Below are 23,864 nucleotides of genomic sequence, written 5' to 3'. Positions count from 1 at the left end.
TCATGTTCGTCAAAATTCGTATTCAAAAAATGCAAAATGATATACAATAACATTATGAACGTTTCGAGAAAATAAGTAATCCATCTTCAATCCACATAAATTCAATGACTATGTTTGTTTTTCTGGTACATACTCAACGGATACAATTTCTCCCATTCGCTATATCTTTCGTTATTAAGTTTGTTAAACATCGTTAATTTATTCCCGATATCCATGTACTTTTGATCGTTTAAATTGAACGGTTCCCATTTGACGTTATCTAATTGTTCAGACGGCGTCGGAATCGGATTCCTAAAAACCAGTGCGAAAATATTAACTACATAGTTTTGGTCCTTCGAGCCGGTAACTCGTCCCTTCTCCTCTTATCATTATTTTTACTACTTACCCGGTTTTAGCGAAATTTGCGTACATCTTAGTTAGTTTAGTAACCATTTCGATTTCCTGGGGGGAAGTTTCAGTAAATAGAGGAAATAATTTGATATAAAACAAGTAAATCAAATCATCGTGGTGAACAATACCTGAAAATCGATGTTTAGATATAAAAAATATTCAAAAAACTTGCTTTACTATAAGACAAACAAAGTTAATCAGGAAAGTTTGCAGGAAATTTAGTCACTATAGAAAATTCTTCAATATTAATGATTCAAATGATTGCCCCAAGCGATGTATTCATTAGAAAATGGATCGTAAAGCTTCAAGACACCATATCAATAATGGATGACCCAAAATCCGGGCATCCAAGATCTTCCAGAACGATCGAAAACGTATAGAGTGTTACTGAGTTTGTTCGTGACAAAAGCTGCAAATATTAGTGATTCAAATGAAGCCCTAAGCGTTCTACTGATTGGAAAATGGATCGTAATGCTTCAAGACACCAGATCAATAATGGATAATCCAAAATCCGGGCATCCAAGATCTTCCAGAACGATCGAAAACGTATAGAGTGTTACTGAGTTTGTTCGTGACAAAAGCTGCAAATATTAGTGATACAAATGATGCTCTAAGCGTTCTATTGATTGAAAAATGTATGGTAAAGCTTCGAGACACCAGATCAATAATGGATAACCCAAAATCCGGGCATCCAAGATCTTCCAGAACGATCGAAAACGTATAGAGTGTTACTGAGTTTGTTCGTGACAAAAGCTGCAAATATTAGTGATTCAAATGAAGCCCTAAGCGTTCTACTGATTGGAAAATGGATCGTAATGCTTCAAGACACCAGATCAATAATGGATAATCCAAAATCCGGGCATCCAAGATCTTCCAGAACGATCGAAAACGTATAGAGTGTTACTGAGTTTGTTCGTGACAAAAGCTGCAAATATTAGTGATACAAATGATGCTCTAAGCGTTCTATTGATTGGAAAATGGATCGTAATGCTTCAAGACACCAGATCAATAATGGATAATCCAAAATCCGGGCATCCAAGATCTTCCAGAACGATCGAAAACGTATAGAGTGTTACTGAGTTTGTTCGTGACAAAAGCTGCAAATATTAGTGATACAAATGATGCTCTAAGCGTTCTATTGATTGGAAAATGGATCGTAATGCTTCAAGACACCAGATCAATAATGGATAATCCAAAATCCGGGCATCCAAGATCTTCCAGAACGATCGAAAACGTATAGAGTGTTACTGAGTTTGTTCGTGACAAAAGCTGCAAATATTAGTGATACAAATGATGCTCTAAGCGTTCTATTGATTGGAAAATGGATCGTAATGCTTCAAGATACCAGATCAATAATGGATAATCCAAAATCCGGGCATCCAAGATCTTCCAGAACGATCGAAAACGTATAGAGTGTTACTGAGTTTGTTCGTGACAAAAGCTGCAAATATTAGTGATACAAATGATGCTCTAAGCGTTCTATTGATTGGAAAATGGATCGTAATGCTTCAAGACACCAGATCAATAATGGATAATCCAAAATCCGGGCATCCAAGATCTTCCAGAACGATCGAAAACGTATAGAGTGTTACTGAGTTTGTTCGTGACAAAAGCTGCAAATATTAGTGATACAAATGATGCTCTAAGCGTTCTATTGATTGGAAAATGGATCGTAATGCTTCAAGACACCAGATCAATAATGGATAATCCAAAATCCGGGCATCCAAGATCTTCCAGAACGATCGAAAACGTATAGAGTGTTACTGAGTTTGTTCGTGACAAAAGCTGCAAATATTAGTGATACAAATGATGCTCTAAGCGTTCTATTGATTGGAAAATGGATCGTAATGCTTCAAGACACCAGATCAATAATGGATAATCCAAAATCCGGGCATCCAAGATCTTCCAGAACGATCGAAAACGTATAGAGTGTTACTGAGTTTGTTCGTGACAAAAGCTGCAAATATTAGTGATACAAATGATGCTCTAAGCGTTCTATTGATTGGAAAATGGATCGTAATGCTTCAAGACACCAGATCAATAATGGATAATCCAAAATCCGGGCATCCAAGATCTTCCAGAACGATCGAAAACGTATAGAGTGTTACTGAGTTTGTTCGTGACAAAAGCTGCAAATATTAGTGATACAAATGATGCTCTAAGCGTTCTATTGATTGGAAAATGGATCGTAATGCTTCAAGACACCAGATCAATAATGGATAATCCAAAATCCGGGCATCCAAGATCTTCCAGAACGATCGAAAACGTATAGAGTGTTACTGAGTTTGTTCGTGACAAAAGCTGCAAATATTAGTGATTCAAATGAAGCCCTAAGCGTTCTACTGATTGGAAAATGGATCGTAATGCTTCAAGACACCAGATCAATAATGGATAATCCAAAATCCGGGCATCCAAGATCTTCCAGAACGATCGAAAACGTATAGAGTGTTACTGAGTTTGTTCGTGACAAAAGCTGCAAATATTAGTGATACAAATGATGCTCTAAGCGTTCTATTGATTGAAAAATGTATGGTAAAGCTTCGAGACACCAGATCAATAATGGATAACCCAAAATCCGGGCATCCAAGATCTTCCAGAACGATCGAAAACGTATAGAGTGTTACTGAGTTTGTTCGTGACAAAAGCTGCAAATATTAGTGATACAAATGATGCTCTAAGCGTTCTACTGATTGGAAAATGGATCGTAATGCTTCAAGACACCAGATCAATAATGGATAATCCAAAATCCGGGCATCCAAGATCTTCCAGAACGATCGAAAACGTATAGAGTGTTACTGAGTTTGTTCGTGACAAAAGCTGCAAATATTAGTGATACAAATGATGCTCTAAGCGTTCTATTGATTGGAAAATGGATCGTAATGCTTCAAGACACCAGATCAATAATGGATAATCCAAAATCCGGGCATCCAAGATCTTCCAGAACGATCGAAAACGTATAGAGTGTTACTGAGTTTGTTCGTGACAAAAGCTGCAAATATTAGTGATACAAATGATGCTCTAAGCGTTCTATTGATTGGAAAATGGATCGTAATGCTTCAAGACACCAGATCAATAATGGATAATCCAAAATCCGGGCATCCAAGATCTTCCAGAACGATCGAAAACGTATAGAGTGTTACTGAGTTTGTTCGTGACAAAAGCTGCAAATATTAGTGATACAAATGATGCTCTAAGCGTTCTATTGATTGGAAAATGGATCGTAATGCTTCAAGACACCAGATCAATAATGGATAATCCAAAATCCGGGCATCCAAGATCTTCCAGAACGATCGAAAACGTATAGAGTGTTACTGAGTTTGTTCGTGACAAAAGCTGCAAATATTAGTGATACAAATGATGCTCTAAGCGTTCTATTGATTGGAAAATGGATCGTAATGCTTCAAGACACCAGATCAATAATGGATAATCCAAAATCCGGGCATCCAAGATCTTCCAGAACGATCGAAAACGTATAGAGTGTTACTGAGTTTGTTCGTGACAAAAGCTGCAAATATTAGTGATACAAATGATGCTCTAAGCGTTCTATTGATTGGAAAATGGATCGTAATGCTTCAAGACACCAGATCAATAATGGATAATCCAAAATCCGGGCATCCAAGATCTTCCAGAACGATCGAAAACGTATAGAGTGTTACTGAGTTTGTTCGTGACAAAAGCTGCAAATATTAGTGATACAAATGATGCTCTAAGCGTTCTATTGATTGGAAAATGGATCGTAATGCTTCAAGACACCAGATCAATAATGGATAATCCAAAATCCGGGCATCCAAGATCTTCCAGAACGATCGAAAACGTATAGAGTGTTACTGAGTTTGTTCGTGACAAAAGCTGCAAATATTAGTGATACAAATGATGCTCTAAGCGTTCTATTGATTGGAAAATGGATCGTAATGCTTCAAGACACCAGATCAATAATGGATAATCCAAAATCCGGGCATCCAAGATCTTCCAGAACGATCGAAAACGTATAGAGTGTTACTGAGTTTGTTCGTGACAAAAGCTGCAAATATTAGTGATACAAATGATGCTCTAAGCGTTCTATTGATTGGAAAATGGATCGTAATGCTTCAAGACACCAGATCAATAATGGATAATCCAAAATCCGGGCATCCAAGATCTTCCAGAACGATCGAAAACGTATAGAGTGTTACTGAGTTTGTTCGTGACAAAAGCTGCAAATATTAGTGATACAAATGATGCTCTAAGCGTTCTATTGATTGGAAAATGGATCGTAATGCTTCAAGACACCAGATCAATAATGGATAATCCAAAATCCGGGCATCCAAGATCTTCCAGAACGATCGAAAACGTATAGAGTGTTACTGAGTTTGTTCGTGACAAAAGCTGCAAATATTAGTGATACAAATGATGCTCTAAGCGTTCTATTGATTGGAAAATGGATCGTAATGCTTCAAGACACCAGATCAATAATGGATAATCCAAAATCCGGGCATCCAAGATCTTCCAGAACGATCGAAAACGTATAGAGTGTTACTGAGTTTGTTCGTGACAAAAGCTGCAAATATTAGTGATACAAATGATGCTCTAAGCGTTCTATTGATTGGAAAATGGATCGTAATGCTTCAAGACACCAGATCAATAATGGATAATCCAAAATCCGGGCATCCAAGATCTTCCAGAACGATCGAAAACGTATAGAGTGTTACTGAGTTTGTTCGTGACAAAAGCTGCAAATATTAGTGATACAAATGATGCTCTAAGCGTTCTATTGATTGGAAAATGGATCGTAATGCTTCAAGACACCAGATCAATAATGGATAATCCAAAATCCGGGCATCCAAGATCTTCCAGAACGATCGAAAACGTATAGAGTGTTACTGAGTTTGTTCGTGACAAAAGCTGCAAATATTAGTGATACAAATGATGCTCTAAGCGTTCTATTGATTGGAAAATGGATCGTAATGCTTCAAGACACCAGATCAATAATGGATAATCCAAAATCCGGGCATCCAAGATCTTCCAGAACGATCGAAAACGTATAGAGTGTTACTGAGTTTGTTCGTGACAAAAGCTGCAAATATTAGTGATACAAATGATGCTCTAAGCGTTCTATTGATTGGAAAATGGATCGTAATGCTTCAAGACACCAGATCAATAATGGATAATCCAAAATCCGGGCATCCAAGATCTTCCAGAACGATCGAAAACGTATAGAGTGTTACTGAGTTTGTTCGTGACAAAAGCTGCAAATATTAGTGATACAAATGATGCTCTAAGCGTTCTATTGATTGGAAAATGGATCGTAATGCTTCAAGACACCAGATCAATAATGGATAATCCAAAATCCGGGCATCCAAGATCTTCCAGAACGATCGAAAACGTATAGAGTGTTACTGAGTTTGTTCGTGACAAAAGCTGCAAATATTAGTGATTCAAATGAAGCCCTAAGCGTTCTACTGATTGGAAAATGGATCGTAATGCTTCAAGACACCAGATCAATAATGGATAATCCAAAATCCGGGCATCCAAGATCTTCCAGAACGATCGAAAACGTATAGAGTGTTACTGAGTTTGTTCGTGACAAAAGCTGCAAATATTAGTGATACAAATGATGCTCTAAGCGTTCTATTGATTGGAAAATGGATCGTAATGCTTCAAGACACCAGATCAATAATGGATAATCCAAAATCCGGGCATCCAAGATCTTCCAGAACGATCGAAAACGTATAGAGTGTTACTGAGTTTGTTCGTGACAAAAGCTGCAAATATTAGTGATACAAATGATGCTCTAAGCGTTCTATTGATTGGAAAATGGATCGTAATGCTTCAAGACACCAGATCAATAATGGATAATCCAAAATCCGGGCATCCAAGATCTTCCAGAACGATCGAAAACGTATAGAGTGTTACTGAGTTTGTTCGTGACAAAAGCTGCAAATATTAGTGATACAAATGATGCTCTAAGCGTTCTATTGATTGGAAAATGGATCGTAATGCTTCAAGACACCAGATCAATAATGGATAATCCAAAATCCGGGCATCCAAGATCTTCCAGAACGATCGAAAACGTATAGAGTGTTACTGAGTTTGTTCGTGACAAAAGCTGCAAATATTAGTGATACAAATGATGCTCTAAGCGTTCTATTGATTGGAAAATGGATCGTAATGCTTCAAGACACCAGATCAATAATGGATAATCCAAAATCCGGGCATCCAAGATCTTCCAGAACGATCGAAAACGTATAGAGTGTTACTGAGTTTGTTCGTGACAAAAGCTGCAAATATTAGTGATACAAATGATGCTCTAAGCGTTCTATTGATTGGAAAATGGATCGTAATGCTTCAAGACACCAGATCAATAATGGATAATCCAAAATCCGGGCATCCAAGATCTTCCAGAACGATCGAAAACGTATAGAGTGTTACTGAGTTTGTTCGTGACAAAAGCTGCAAATATTAGTGATTCAAATGAAGCCCTAAGCGTTCTACTGATTGGAAAATGGATCGTAATGCTTCAAGACACCAGATCAATAATGGATAATCCAAAATCCGGGCATCCAAGATCTTCCAGAACGATCGAAAACGTATAGAGTGTTACTGAGTTTGTTCGTGACAAAAGCTGCAAATATTAGTGATACAAATGATGCTCTAAGCGTTCTATTGATTGAAAAATGTATGGTAAAGCTTCGAGACACCAGATCAATAATGGATAACCCAAAATCCGGGCATCCAAGATCTTCCAGAACGATCGAAAACGTATAGAGTGTTACTGAGTTTGTTCGTGACAAAAGCTGCAAATATTAGTGATACAAATGATGCTCTAAGCGTTCTACTGATTGGAAAATGGATCGTAATGCTTCAAGACACCAGATCAATAATGGATAATCCAAAATCCGGGCATCCAAGATCTTCCAGAACGATCGAAAACGTATAGAGTGTTACTGAGTTTGTTCGTGACAAAAGCTGCAAATATTAGTGATACAAATGATGCTCTAAGCGTTCTATTGATTGGAAAATGGATCGTAATGCTTCAAGACACCAGATCAATAATGGATAATCCAAAATCCGGGCATCCAAGATCTTCCAGAACGATCGAAAACGTATAGAGTGTTACTGAGTTTGTTCGTGACAAAAGCTGCAAATATTAGTGATACAAATGATGCTCTAAGCGTTCTATTGATTGGAAAATGGATCGTAATGCTTCAAGACACCAGATCAATAATGGATAATCCAAAATCCGGGCATCCAAGATCTTCCAGAACGATCGAAAACGTATAGAGTGTTACTGAGTTTGTTCGTGACAAAAGCTGCAAATATTAGTGATACAAATGATGCTCTAAGCGTTCTATTGATTGGAAAATGGATCGTAATGCTTCAAGACACCAGATCAATAATGGATAATCCAAAATCCGGGCATCCAAGATCTTCCAGAACGATCGAAAACGTATAGAGTGTTACTGAGTTTGTTCGTGACAAAAGCTGCAAATATTAGTGATACAAATGATGCTCTAAGCGTTCTATTGATTGGAAAATGGATCGTAATGCTTCAAGACACCAGATCAATAATGGATAATCCAAAATCCGGGCATCCAAGATCTTCCAGAACGATCGAAAACGTATAGAGTGTTACTGAGTTTGTTCGTGACAAAAGCTGCAAATATTAGTGATACAAATGATGCTCTAAGCGTTCTATTGATTGGAAAATGGATCGTAATGCTTCAAGACACCAGATCAATAATGGATAATCCAAAATCCGGGCATCCAAGATCTTCCAGAACGATCGAAAACGTATAGAGTGTTACTGAGTTTGTTCGTGACAAAAGCTGCAAATATTAGTGATACAAATGATGCTCTAAGCGTTCTATTGATTGGAAAATGGATCGTAATGCTTCAAGACACCAGATCAATAATGGATAATCCAAAATCCGGGCATCCAAGATCTTCCAGAACGATCGAAAACGTATAGAGTGTTACTGAGTTTGTTCGTGACAAAAGCTGCAAATATTAGTGATACAAATGATGCTCTAAGCGTTCTATTGATTGGAAAATGGATCGTAATGCTTCAAGACACCAGATCAATAATGGATAATCCAAAATCCGGGCATCCAAGATCTTCCAGAACGATCGAAAACGTATAGAGTGTTACTGAGTTTGTTCGTGACAAAAGCTGCAAATATTAGTGATACAAATGATGCTCTAAGCGTTCTATTGATTGGAAAATGGATCGTAATGCTTCAAGACACCAGATCAATAATGGATAATCCAAAATCCGGGCATCCAAGATCTTCCAGAACGATCGAAAACGTATAGAGTGTTACTGAGTTTGTTCGTGACAAAAGCTGCAAATATTAGTGATACAAATGATGCTCTAAGCGTTCTATTGATTGGAAAATGGATCGTAATGCTTCAAGACACCAGATCAATAATGGATAATCCAAAATCCGGGCATCCAAGATCTTCCAGAACGATCGAAAACGTATAGAGTGTTACTGAGTTTGTTCGTGACAAAAGCTGCAAATATTAGTGATACAAATGATGCTCTAAGCGTTCTATTGATTGGAAAATGGATCGTAATGCTTCAAGACACCAGATCAATAATGGATAATCCAAAATCCGGGCATCCAAGATCTTCCAGAACGATCGAAAACGTATAGAGTGTTACTGAGTTTGTTCGTGACAAAAGCTGCAAATATTAGTGATACAAATGATGCTCTAAGCGTTCTATTGATTGGAAAATGGATCGTAATGCTTCAAGACACCAGATCAATAATGGATAATCCAAAATCCGGGCATCCAAGATCTTCCAGAACGATCGAAAACGTATAGAGTGTTACTGAGTTTGTTCGTGACAAAAGCTGCAAATATTAGTGATACAAATGATGCTCTAAGCGTTCTATTGATTGGAAAATGGATCGTAATGCTTCAAGACACCAGATCAATAATGGATAATCCAAAATCCGGGCATCCAAGATCTTCCAGAACGATCGAAAACGTATAGAGTGTTACTGAGTTTGTTCGTGACAAAAGCTGCAAATATTAGTGATACAAATGATGCTCTAAGCGTTCTATTGATTGGAAAATGGATCGTAATGCTTCAAGACACCAGATCAATAATGGATAATCCAAAATCCGGGCATCCAAGATCTTCCAGAACGATCGAAAACGTATAGAGTGTTACTGAGTTTGTTCGTGACAAAAGCTGCAAATATTAGTGATACAAATGATGCTCTAAGCGTTCTATTGATTGGAAAATGGATCGTAATGCTTCAAGACACCAGATCAATAATGGATAATCCAAAATCCGGGCATCCAAGATCTTCCAGAACGATCGAAAACGTATAGAGTGTTACTGAGTTTGTTCGTGACAAAAGCTGCAAATATTAGTGATTCAAATGAAGCCCTAAGCGTTCTACTGATTGGAAAATGGATCGTAATGCTTCAAGACACCAGATCAATAATGGATAATCCAAAATCCGGGCATCCAAGATCTTCCAGAACGATCGAAAACGTATAGAGTGTTACTGAGTTTGTTCGTGACAAAAGCTGCAAATATTAGTGATACAAATGATGCTCTAAGCGTTCTATTGATTGAAAAATGTATGGTAAAGCTTCGAGACACCAGATCAATAATGGATAACCCAAAATCCGGGCATCCAAGATCTTCCAGAACGATCGAAAACGTATAGAGTGTTACTGAGTTTGTTCGTGACAAAAGCTGCAAATATTAGTGATACAAATGATGCTCTAAGCGTTCTACTGATTGGAAAATGGATCGTAATGCTTCAAGACACCAGATCAATAATGGATAATCCAAAATCCGGGCATCCAAGATCTTCCAGAACGATCGAAAACGTATAGAGTGTTACTGAGTTTGTTCGTGACAAAAGCTGCAAATATTAGTGATACAAATGATGCTCTAAGCGTTCTATTGATTGGAAAATGGATCGTAATGCTTCAAGACACCAGATCAATAATGGATAATCCAAAATCCGGGCATCCAAGATCTTCCAGAACGATCGAAAACGTATAGAGTGTTACTGAGTTTGTTCGTGACAAAAGCTGCAAATATTAGTGATACAAATGATGCTCTAAGCGTTCTATTGATTGGAAAATGGATCGTAATGCTTCAAGACACCAGATCAATAATGGATAATCCAAAATCCGGGCATCCAAGATCTTCCAGAACGATCGAAAACGTATAGAGTGTTACTGAGTTTGTTCGTGACAAAAGCTGCAAATATTAGTGATACAAATGATGCTCTAAGCGTTCTATTGATTGGAAAATGGATCGTAATGCTTCAAGACACCAGATCAATAATGGATAATCCAAAATCCGGGCATCCAAGATCTTCCAGAACGATCGAAAACGTATAGAGTGTTACTGAGTTTGTTCGTGACAAAAGCTGCAAATATTAGTGATACAAATGATGCTCTAAGCGTTCTATTGATTGGAAAATGGATCGTAATGCTTCAAGACACCAGATCAATAATGGATAATCCAAAATCCGGGCATCCAAGATCTTCCAGAACGATCGAAAACGTATAGAGTGTTACTGAGTTTGTTCGTGACAAAAGCTGCAAATATTAGTGATACAAATGATGCTCTAAGCGTTCTATTGATTGGAAAATGGATCGTAATGCTTCAAGACACCAGATCAATAATGGATAATCCAAACTCCGGGCATCCAAGATCTTCCAGAACGATCGAAAACGTATAGAGTGTTACTGAGTTTGTTCGTGACAAAAGCTGCAAATATTAGTGATACAAATGATGCTCTAAGCGTTCTATTGATTGAAAAATGTATGGTAAAGCTTCGAGACACCAGATCAATAATGGATAACCCAAAATCCGGGCATCCAAGATCTTCCAGAACGATCGAAAACGTATAGAGTGTTACTGAGTTTGTTCGTGACAAAAGCTGCAAATATTAGTGATACAAATGATGCTCTAAGCGTTCTATTGATTGGAAAATGGATCGTAATGCTTCAAGACACCAGATCAATAATGGATAATCCAAAATCCGGGCATCCAAGATCTTCCAGAACGATCGAAAACGTATAGAGTGTTACTGAGTTTGTTCGTGACAAAAGCTGCAAATATTAGTGATACAAATGATGCTCTAAGCGTTCTATTGATTGGAAAATGGATCGTAATGCTTCAAGACACCAGATCAATAATGGATAATCCAAAATCCGGGCATCCAAGATCTTCCAGAACGATCGAAAACGTATAGAGTGTTACTGAGTTTGTTCGTGACAAAAGCTGCAAATATTAGTGATACAAATGATGCTCTAAGCGTTCTATTGATTGGAAAATGGATCGTAATGCTTCAAGACACCAGATCAATAATGGATAATCCAAAATCCGGGCATCCAAGATCTTCCAGAACGATCGAAAACGTATAGAGTGTTACTGAGTTTGTTCGTGACAAAAGCTGCAAATATTAGTGATACAAATGATGCTCTAAGCGTTCTATTGATTGGAAAATGGATCGTAATGCTTCAAGACACCAGATCAATAATGGATAATCCAAAATCCGGGCATCCAAGATCTTCCAGAACGATCGAAAACGTATAGAGTGTTACTGAGTTTGTTCGTGACAAAAGCTGCAAATATTAGTGATACAAATGATGCTCTAAGCGTTCTACTGATTGGAAAATGGATCGTAATGCTTCAAGACACCAGATCAATAATGGATAATCCAAAATCCGGGCATCCAAGATCTTCCAGAACGATCGAAAACGTATAGAGTGTTACTGAGTTTGTTCGTGACAAAAGCTGCAAATATTAGTGATACAAATGATGCTCTAAGCGTTCTACTGATTGGAAAATGGATCGTAATGCTTCAAGACACCAGATCAATAATGGATAATCCAAAATCCGGGCATCCAAGATCTTCCAGAACGATCGAAAACGTATAGAGTGTTACTGAGTTTGTTCGTGACAAAAGCTGCAAATATTAGTGATACAAATGATGCTCTAAGCGTTCTACTGATTGGAAAATGGATCGTAATGCTTCAAGACACCAGATCAATAATGGATAATCCAAAATCCGGGCATCCAAGATCTTCCAGAACGATCGAAAACGTATAGAGTGTTACTGAGTTTGTTCGTGACAAAAGCTGCAAATATTAGTGATACAAATGATGCTCTAAGCGTTCTATTGATTGGAAAATGGATCGTAATGCTTCAAGACACCAGATCAATAATGGATAATCCAAAATCCGGGCATCCAAGATCTTCCAGAACGATCGAAAACGTATAGAGTGTTACTGAGTTTGTTCGTGACAAAAGCTGCAAATATTAGTGATACAAATGATGCTCTAAGCGTTCTATTGATTGGAAAATGGATCGTAATGCTTCAAGACACCAGATCAATAATGGATAATCCAAAATCCGGGCATCCAAGATCTTCCAGAACGATCGAAAACGTATAGAGTGTTACTGAGTTTGTTCGTGACAAAAGCTGCAAATATTAGTGATACAAATGATGCTCTAAGCGTTCTATTGATTGGAAAATGGATCGTAATGCTTCAAGACACCAGATCAATAATGGATAACCCAAAATCTCTTTCTCTTTCAGTTTTCTTCATAACTGAAAATACAAGTTTCTATTAACAGATAGTTACTACATCTAACCTATTAATCGAAAACTTTTCACCATTTTCGATATGAGTCAAACCAAACTTTTCTACAAGATAAGATCTTCTATTTTTTCGAGAAAATTCTTTGATGGAGTGGCGAGAAATCCCTTATTGGATCAAATCACTAGAAAACTTCCATTCAACGTTAACTTTAACACTGATTGCTATGCAATAGCTATCCAAGATGTTGGACTTCCATATTTGATTCAGAAAGTATAATAATTGTAAGATATATACTAAAATGAAGAAGAAATGTAATAGTCCAGGATATTCTGAGCTTATAACTGATCTATTGATTTCGTTGCTTTCGGAAAGCTGTCAAAAACCTTCGTTTTCTATTCAACGCGCACCAGTAGCTTCTCTATTAAAGCGGCAACGCTGTTGATACCACAGAAAGGTTCAGGTCCTACAAAGGCCTCTATTGTAGCAATTTTATCCGCTATTTGTGTGTCTCGCTCCTCTAGAAATTGAGCTGATGGTGAGCATATTGTTCGATTGCATGTTGGTGTTTTGCCCAAGCTTCCAGAAGGTTCTCAACATTTAAATCGAATGGTTGCTGCTTCAAATTGTCCGTAGCAAGTAAAAACGGAACAAAATTTTAAGATTGGTAGTAAAAACTCAAAATTTTACGCAATTGGGGTGAAATTATTGATGATCATAATATAATAGAATCGGTTATTACCATAAGGAACTGTGTTATTGCTTTCTGGTGTGTAGAAATGGCTGTAGCGTCCTTGATAATTGAACTGATAATAGTATACAGACGAATTACTGTATTCGGCAAATAATTTAACTGCCCTGTTAACCCCGAATCCGGTGAGAGCGTCCGAATATAACTGAAATAAAGACAAGAAGAAAATGTATTCGAATTTTCGAAACAAAACACGGTGGTTGATCCCCCAAGCGACGGTTGTTGTGATGACTATCGCTTAACATAACTAAATAAATAATTTTTTAATTCATAAATTGATTGAGAGATCAGCCGTTGTATATCAATAATTGGTTTACATATGATTTATAATGTAATACCACAATTATGAAGAGATTTTATAGGTCAGTGAAATTAGACGTTTAACTTGAAACAAATAATTTTTTTATTATTAAAAGAAGAAGAAATGAAAGTGAGTTGGTGCTCAATATCACAGTTATTTTGGCCTTGGTGATTTTTTAAAGAAGCATATGTTTTTCATTAATATTCGAGCAAATTTGAAACCCCGTATATCCAATACCGTGACCCCAACTAGCTCACTGATTTATTTCAATATACAACTAACCTTCAGCAACAATTCTCTAAAATTTTAGCTCAATAATTCAGTTATTTTGGCCTTGGTGATTTTTTAAAGAAGCATATGTTTCTCATTAATATTCGAGCAAATTTGAAACCTCGTATATCCAATACCGTGACCCCAACTAACTTACTGATTTATTTCAACATACAACTAACCTTCAGCAACATTTCTCTGAAATTTCAGCTCAATATACCAGTTATTATGGCCTTGGTGATTTTTTAAAGAAGCATATGTTGTTCATTAATATTCGATCAATTTTGAAACCTCGTATATCCAATACCGTGACCCCAACTAACTTACTGATTTATTTCAATATACAACTAACCTTCAGCAACAATTCTCTAAAATTTTAGCTCAATAATTCAGTTATTTTGGCCTTGGTGATTTTTTAAAGAAGCATATGTTTCTCATTAATATTCGAGCAAATTTGAAACCTCGTATATCCAATACCGTGACCCCAACTAACTTACTGATTTATTTCAACATACAACTAACCTTCAGCAACATTTCTCTGAAATTTCAGCTCAATATACCAGTTATTATGGCCTTGGTGATTTTTTAAAGAAGCATATGTTGTTCATTAATATTCGATCAATTTTGAAACCTCGTATATCCAATACCGTGACCCCAACTAACTTACTGATTTATTTCAATATACAACTAACCTTCAGCAACAATTCTCTAAAATTTTAGCTCAATAATTCAGTTATTTTGGCCTTGGTGATTTTTTAAAGAAGCATATGTTTCTCATTAATATTCGAGCAAATTTGAAACCTCGTATATCCAATACCGTGACCCCAACTAACTTACTGATTTATTTCAACATACAACTAACCTTCAGCAACATTTCTCTGAAATTTCAGCTCAATATACCAGTTATTATGGCCTTGGTGATTTTTTAAAGAAGCATATGTTTTTCATTAATATTCGATCAAATTTGAAACCTCGTATATCCAATACCGTGACCCCAACTAGCTCACTGATTCATTTCAATATACAACTAACCTTCAGCAACAATTCTATAAAATTTTAGCTCAATAATTCAGTTATTTTGGCCTTGGTGATTTTTTAAAGAAGCATATGTTTTTCATTAATATTCGAGCAAATTTGAAACCCCGTATATCCAATACCGTGATCCCAACTAGCTCACTGATTTATTTCAATATACAACTAACCTTCAGCAACAATTCTCTCAAATTTTAGCTCAATAATTCAGTTATTTTGGCCTTGGTGATTTTTTAAAGAAGCATATGTTTTTCATTAATATTCGAGCAAATTTGAAACCCCGTATATCCAATACCGTAACCCCAACTAACTTACTGATTCATTTCAACATACAACTAACCTTCCGCAACAATTTTCGAGAATTTCAGCTCAATATACTAATTATTGTGGTCTTGGTGATTTTTTAAAGAAGTTAGTTTTTCATTAATATTCAACATGTCTCTAAATGTGTTCGTTTACATTTTTTGGTTATATATAATAAATAAAAGTAAAGATAGTTATAGTGAATGAAAATTTAGTAATAAAAATCCTTCACGAGATAATACATATGATCAAAAAAGAACCAAAATTCATCTATCAAGCAATTTCTTAATTGAAATCAGTAACACCATCTTTTGGGGTAATTATAAATCACATATTATAGCTCCATCTATCAGTAAATCTTTTAAAACTCAATCTTAATGTTTTACAAAAATCTGTCATAATTCATGATCAAAATTGAGTATCATAAAACAAGTTTCAAGACGTAAAATATCTACAATTGTGGTAATTCACTATAATTTAATTTATTTCGAAATAAATACCTGTGTCAATTTGGCCAACTGCGTATTATCTACTGGTTTATCATTTAGATAATACGTTTTCAAAGTTTTACTGACTGTTTTCGAAAAATCGGTTTCTCTTTCATACAAAAATGCGATCGGCGCAATTTTTTCAAATTCCTCGTTCATATGTTTCGTTAAAGTTTGATTGTGGATAACATCTACAACATTTGCATCATTATAATAATTTTTTTTCCGCGTTTTGTTATAGTTTGTGACCGAATTTGACCAGGACTGATCACAAAAAAAACTTCCGGAATCATTCTAATGCAAACATTTCAATCCTCGGCTTGCATATATTCAATATTTTTAGTAATTGAGTTTTTATGACTCCAATAAACTCAAAACGAGAGTTTTGGAGTTTTGAAAAACTCACAAGGAGTCAAATCTGATTGAGTGATAACCGTTTGGTATAAAAATCAGTGGCAATTAGTTTGGAGTATGACGCGCTTTATCTTGGTGAAAAACCACATCAAAAAAGGTTGTACCAATTTAGGAATAAAGAAATTATCGATGGGATTTACGCGAGCAGTTTAAATATAATAATCCAGGTCAAATTCGATCAGATCATGATGCATACTCACTAAAAGCGATGTTGCTGAATTCGTCTTTGGTCTGTCCTGTTATGAATGGGATTTTCCTGAACTGTCCGTTGGTTATTAACTGTATAGGATGTGCTGGTAAGAATCTAGGTTGACCAAAATCTTGTTCGATTACCGGAGACCATATCAAAATTGGATCAGTACCAAATTCCTATTAAAAATATACCAACGACGATTTTTTTACAATTTGCAATAATAAAAGAAAATACGTCAAAATGAAACTTATAATACATATTTTCATTAGATCCGATCGTCCAGAACGCGCCGCGTCGGCAACAAAGCCCCGAATTAAGAATTTATTGTACGTTTTTCACATTGGTGGTTTTTCATTAATATTCGAATAAGTTTGAAACCTCGTATATCCTATACCGTAACCCCAACTAATTTACAGATTTTTTTCAACATACAACTAGTCTTCAGCAACAATTCTCTAGAATTTCAGCTCAATATACCAGTTATTGTAGCCTTGGTGATTTTTTTAAGAAGCATATGTTTTTCAGTAATATTCGATCAAATTTGAAACCTCGTATATCCAATACCGTGACCCCAACTAACTTACTGATTTATTTCAACATACAACTATCCTTCAGCAACATTTCTCTAAAATTTTAGCTCAATATACCAGTTATTATGGCCTTGGTGATTTTTTAAAGAAGCATATGTTTTCCATTAATATTTGAACAAGTTTGATACCTCGCATATCCAATACCGTGACCCCAACTAACTTACTGATTTATTCCAACATACTACTAATTTTCAGCAACAATTCTCTAGAATTTCAGCTCAATATACCAGTTATTGTGGCCTTGGTGATTTTTTAAAGAAGCATATGTTTTTCATTAATATTCGAGCAAATTTGAAACCCCGTATATCCAATACCGTGACCCCAACTAAATTACTGATTTATTTCAACATACAACTAACCTTCAGCAACAATTCTCTAGAATTTCAGCTCAATATACCAGTTATTGTAGCCTTGGTGATTTTTTTAAGAAGCATATGTTTTTCAGTAATATTCGATCAAATTTGAAACCTCGTATATCCAATACCGTGACCCCAACTAACTTACTGATTTATTTCAACATACAACTATCCTTCAGCAACATTTCTCTAAAATTTTAGCTCAATATACCAGTTATTATGGCCTTGGTGATTTTTTAAAGAAGCATATGTTTTCCATTAATATTTGAACAAGTTTGATACCTCGCATATCCAATACCGTGACCCCAACTAACTTACTGATTTATTCCAACATACTACTAATTTTCAGCAACAATTCTCTAGAATTTCAGCTCAATATACCAGTTATTGTGGCCTTGGTGATTTTTTAAAGAAGCATATGTTTTTCATTAATATTCGAGCAAATTTGAAACCCCGTATATCCAATACCGTGACCCCAACTAACTTACTGATTTATTTCAACATACAACTAACCTTCAGCAACAATTCTCTAGAATTTCAGCTCAATATACCAGTTATTGTAGCCTTGGTGATTTTTTTAAGAAGCATATGTTTTTCAGTAATATTCGATCAAATTTGAAACCTCGTATATCCAATACCGTGACCTCAACTAACTCACTGATTTATTTCAACATACAACTATTCTTCAGCAACATTTCTCTAAAATTTTAGCTCAATATACCAGTTATTATGGCCTTGGTGATTTTTTAAAGAAGCATATGTTTTCCATTAATATTTGAACAAGTTTGATACCTCGCATATCCAATACCGTGACCCCAACTAACTTACTGATTTATTCCAACATACTACTAATTTTCAGCAACAATTCTCTAGAATTTCAGCTCAATATACCAGTTATTGTGGCCTTGGTGATTTTTTAAAGAAGCCTATGTTTTCCATTAATATTCGAGCAAATTTGAAACCTTGTATATCCAATACCGTGACCCCAACTAACTCACTGATTTATTTCAACATACAACTATCCTTCAGCAACATTTCTCTAAAATTTCAGTTCAATAATCCAGTTATTTTGGCCTTGGTGATTTTTTGAAGAAGCATATGTTGTTCATTAATATTCGAGCAAATTTGAAACCCCGTATATCCAATACCGTGACCTCAACTAACTTACTGATTTATTCCAACATACTACTAATTTTCAGCAACAATTCTCTAGAATTTCAGCTCAATATACCAGTTATTGTGGCCTTGGTGATTTTTTAAAGAAGCCTATGTTTTCCATTAATATTCGAGCAAATTTGAAACCCCGTATATCCAATACCGTGACCCCAACTATCTTACTGATTTATTTCAACATACAACTATCCTTCAGCAACATTTCTCTAAAATTTCAGTTTAATAATCCAGTTATTTTGGCCTTGGTGATTTTTTGAAGAAGCATATGTTGTTCATTAATATTCGAGCAAATTTGAATCCCCGTATATCCAATACCGTGATCTCAACTAACTTACTGATTTATTCCAACATACTACTAATTTTCAGCAACAATTCTCTAGAATTTCAGCTCAATATACCAGTTATTGTGGCCTTGGTGATTTTTTAAAGAAGCCTATGTTTTCCATTAATATTCGAGCAAATTTGAAACCTCGTATATCCAATACCGTGACCTCAACTAACTCACTGATTTATTTCAACATACAACTAACCTTCAGCAACATTTCTCTAAAATTTCAGTTCAATAATCCAGTTATTTTGGCCTTGGTGATTTTTTGAAGAAGCATATGTCGTTCATTAATATTCGAGCAAATTTGAAACCCCGTATATCCAATACCGTGACCTCAACTAACTCACTGATTTATTTCAACATACAACTATCCTTCAGCAACATTTTTCTGAAATTTCAGCTCAATATACCAGTTATTGTGGCCTTGGTGATTTTTTAAAGAAGCCTATGTTTTCCATTAATATTCGAGCAAATTTGAAACCTCGTATATCCAATACCGTGACCCCAACTAACTCACTGATTTATTTCAACATACAACTATCCTTCAGCAACATTTTTCTGAAGTTCCAGCTCAATAATCCAGATAAGAATCATACCATACCATATAAAATTGGATCAGTACCAAATTCCTATAAAAAATATTCCAACAACGATTTTTTTATATAATTCGCAATAAGAGAAGATTTGCAATATTTTCATTAGATTCCGATCGTCCATAACGCACCGCGTCGGCAACAGAGCCCCTTTTTAAGAATTCATGGCACGTTTTCCATGGTTTTGATTTTCGATAGAAAAAACGGATAAAAATTTATGTTTACATCAATAGATTTCTCACACACGCAAATAAAAATTAATAAATCGTACACCAGCATTGCCAGATTTCAAAAATTGTTTTATAACTAACGACGTTTCGTTCCATTTCGGTTTTCATCATTTATGAAAAGAAACAATTATACCGGGTAAGCAATCAAAGTCTGTCAAAAGGCAGCCGACGGTTATAGGGAAGGGAATAGGAAGTGGAAATTTATTAATTTGACCACCAGGATGTCCACATTTAACTTGATTAGATTTCTATTTGTGGGGATTTCGTCTTCGTATGCTAAAACAACTTTTACAACGAAAAAATGTCCGTTAAATCGACTCAGTTTTTACCTTAAATTTAGGAAGCGATTCCCCGAGTTCGTTATAAGGTTTCGTTCTTAAACATTTAATTATATTAGCTGCAGAATCATCCGGACATCCCACCAATCGCGCTTGTTTCTTGGCCAACTCCAATTGGTTCGTAGGTAGAGGCCAGGCTCCTGTAGGCGAACCACTTAAAGCTGCCGCTTTGTGGAACAAGCCTATACGATTAACAAACAACTTTTATTATTTAAATCTACACTAAAATCATCGTCAACTTTTCTATATTCAAATAATTCACCTTGAGACATCGGGGAGACCATATGCAGCACCACGCTCCACGCACCTGTACCATAACCGAGGAGAGTCACTGAATTCGGATCACCACCGAAAGCTTCGATGTTTTGTTTGACCCAATTTAGGGCTTCGACTTGATCTTTCAATCCGTTGTTACCGGGAGCTTCTTTGTCTCCCAAACTTAAGAATCCTAAAAATATATATACAATCGATATTTCTGTGAAGCATTCTTCTTTCCATTAATGGATAACATTAGAAGAAGAAGAGGAAGCAGAAGAAGAAGAAGAATAACTCACCTAACGACCCTACTCTAAATGTTATCGTAACTAAAACAACTTCTTCGTCTAGAAGATAATTTGGTCCAGCCCAAGCGCTAGATCCTCCTAAACTGTAAAAACCTCCGGGGGGAATATAAACGATTACGGGACGTTTTGGTTTTTCACCCTCTGTCGGTAACTTGGTCGTATACACGTTAAGACTAAGACAATCTTCTGATACAGGTTCTGTGGAAGGTTGAGGACAAAGAGGACCATCTTTGGTAGCATCTAAAAGTCCTTCCCATTTTTCTACTCGAACTGGTGGCTTGGAAAAACACATAAATTATTTTCGTTCCATCGACGCCAAAATATTAACATTTACCTTAAATCTGAGTTCGTTGATAGGCGGCTTGGCGTATCTGATCCCTCTAAACGAAAATATTTGTTTACCAAGTCTGGAATGGATCACGGAACCTTTTATTTGACCCAAAGGTGTGTTTATCAATAGTTCTGAAATACTAGTTGGCTGTACAACCGCTATGCAAACGGCACAGCCTAGAAAGAACACCAAACCCAGTTGATGTTTCATACTGAAAAGAATTTGAAACTAATTACATATACAAATAACCTGAAATCATTACGATAATTATAAGAACTTATGATAAATACAGTGATTATGAAAGACCGTATGATGAATACAGTGATTATAAAAGAACTTATGATGGTCCAGCGATTATAAAAGAACATATGAGATTCTTACGGTGATTATAAAAAAACTTATGATGGTCCAGCGATTATAAAAGAACATATGAGATTCTTACGGTGATTATAAAAGAACTTATAATGAATATTATGATTATAAAAGCACTTATGAGGTAATTACGGTGATTATAAAAGAATTTTTGATGATTACAGTGATTATAAAAGAACTTATGATGAATCCAGTGATTCTTACAGTGATTATAAAAAAACTTATGATGAGTATGATGATTATAAACAAACTTATGGTGAATGCAGTCATTATAATATCACTTATGAGGTAATTACGGTGAATATAGAAGAATTTTTGATGAATACAGTGGTTATAAAAGAACTTATAATGAATACAATGATTGTATACGAGCTTAAAGTGAGTATGGTGATTATAAAAGTACTTGTGATGAATACGATGATTATGGCAAAATTTATAATGAGTACGGGGATTAAAAAAGAACTTATGGTGATTATAAAAGAACGTATGAGATTCTTACGGTGATTATAAAAGAACGTATGAGATTCTTACGGTGATTATAAAAGAACGTATGAGATTCTTACGGTGATTATAAAAGAACGTATGAGATTCTTACGGTGATTATAAAAGAACTTATAATGAATATTATGATTATAAAAGCACTTATGAGGTAATTACGGTGATTATAAAAGAATTTTTGATGATTACAGTGATTATAAAAGAACTTATGATGAATCCAGTGATTCTTACAGTGATTATAAAAAAACTTATGATGAGTATGATGATTATAAACAAACTTATGGTGAATGCAGTCATTATAATATCACTTATGAGGTAATTACGGTGAATATAGAAGAATTTTTGATGAATACAGTGGTTATAAAAGAACTTATAATGAATACAATGATTGTATACGAGCTTAAAGTTAGTATGGTGATTATAAAAGTACTAGTGATGAATACGATGATTATGGCAAAATTTATAATGAGTACGGAGATTAAAAAAGAACTTATGGTGATTATAAGCAAACTTATGGTGAATGCAGTAATTATAAAAGCACTTATGAGGTAATTACGGTGATTATAAAATAACTTTTGATGAATACAGTGATTATAAAAGAACTTTTGATGATTACGGTGATTATAGAAGAACTTATGATGAATCCAGTGATTCTTACAGTGATTATTAAAAAAAACTTATGATGAGTATGGTGATTATAAACGAACTTATGGTGAATGCAGTAATTATAATAGCACTTATGAGGTAATTACGGTGATTATAAAAGAATTTTTGGTGAATACAGTGATTATAAAAGAATTTTTGATGATTACAGTGATTATAAAAGAACTTATGATGAATCCAGTGATTCTTACAGTGATTATAAAAAAACTTATGATGAGTATGATGATTATAAACAAACTTATGGTGAATGCAGTCATTATAATATCACTTATGAGGTAATTACGGTGAATATAGAAGAATTTTTGATGAATACAGTGATTATAAAAGAACTTGAGGTAGATATATATATATATATATATATATATATATATATATATATATATATATATATATATATATATATATATATATATATATATCAACAATATTTCTTATGAACGTGATTGTAAGTGTTGTTGTAATGAAGTATTTGAAATATCGAGATGACAGGGTTATTTTTTTGATCTTATGATGCACCTAGGTGTGTGTTTTGTGTTCGTATAGAATATTAAAATCGAACTAAATATATCGACGTACCTTAGTGTTACTTATCCGCACATGGCACGCTTCTCAGTTACACTAAACTAGAATGAAATCAAATTGACGGTTTTACTTTTATAGACTAGGGCAACAATTCTGCGAGTAAATTTATAAATTATGGTGTTTATTTATTTAAATTGATTAAATGGTGTCTCCCAATGCCGTACATCGTTTAACGTAACTAGCAAACAAATAAAACAGTGTGATTTTATTATTTAATAACAATATATTTTATTAACGAGAGGAAGTTGGAAAAAATATGTCGAAATGAAAGATATTTCAGAATAAATGAAAATTCAAAGAGCTAGTCCTATATTATAAACAACAACCTACGTCACAATTCTACGTGCACTGAACATACAAATATATCTATGATCTTCTAAACTTCTATAACGCGCAGAATCGTTCGATTGAGCAGGATATTTGGTGTCGTTTACTCGATGGTGACATCACCGGAACTTGTGACGCGTTACCACAATCAAAACCATCGAATTCGTCTTACCTAACTACAAACATTTCGAGGAATCAAAAATTGACGGCT

The 23,864-nt window shown here is 35.1% G+C and overlaps 1 protein-coding gene across 1 annotated transcript; it reads right to left on the bottom strand.

Annotated features, from left to right (window-relative positions):
- LOC130894244 (juvenile hormone esterase-like) lies at positions 1-23,864 on the bottom strand. Its single transcript, XM_057800912.1, has 10 exons — positions 23,321-23,864; positions 21,215-21,422; positions 20,872-21,157; positions 20,580-20,765; positions 20,309-20,499; positions 16,717-16,885; positions 16,115-16,293; positions 13,700-13,853; positions 386-518; positions 1-291 (listed from the first exon to the last, which is right to left on the bottom strand). The coding sequence occupies exons 2-10, from the start codon at positions 21,419-21,421 to the stop codon at positions 102-104; spliced, it is 1,695 nt and encodes a 564-aa protein (XP_057656895.1). The 5' UTR covers position 21,422; positions 23,321-23,864; the 3' UTR covers positions 1-101.

Source organism: Diorhabda carinulata, chromosome 5 (genome assembly GCF_026250575.1).
Source record: "Diorhabda carinulata isolate Delta chromosome 5, icDioCari1.1, whole genome shotgun sequence".
NCBI lineage: Eukaryota > Metazoa > Arthropoda > Insecta > Coleoptera > Chrysomelidae > Diorhabda > Diorhabda carinulata.
This window is presented reverse-complemented; position numbering and strand designations above follow the sequence as displayed.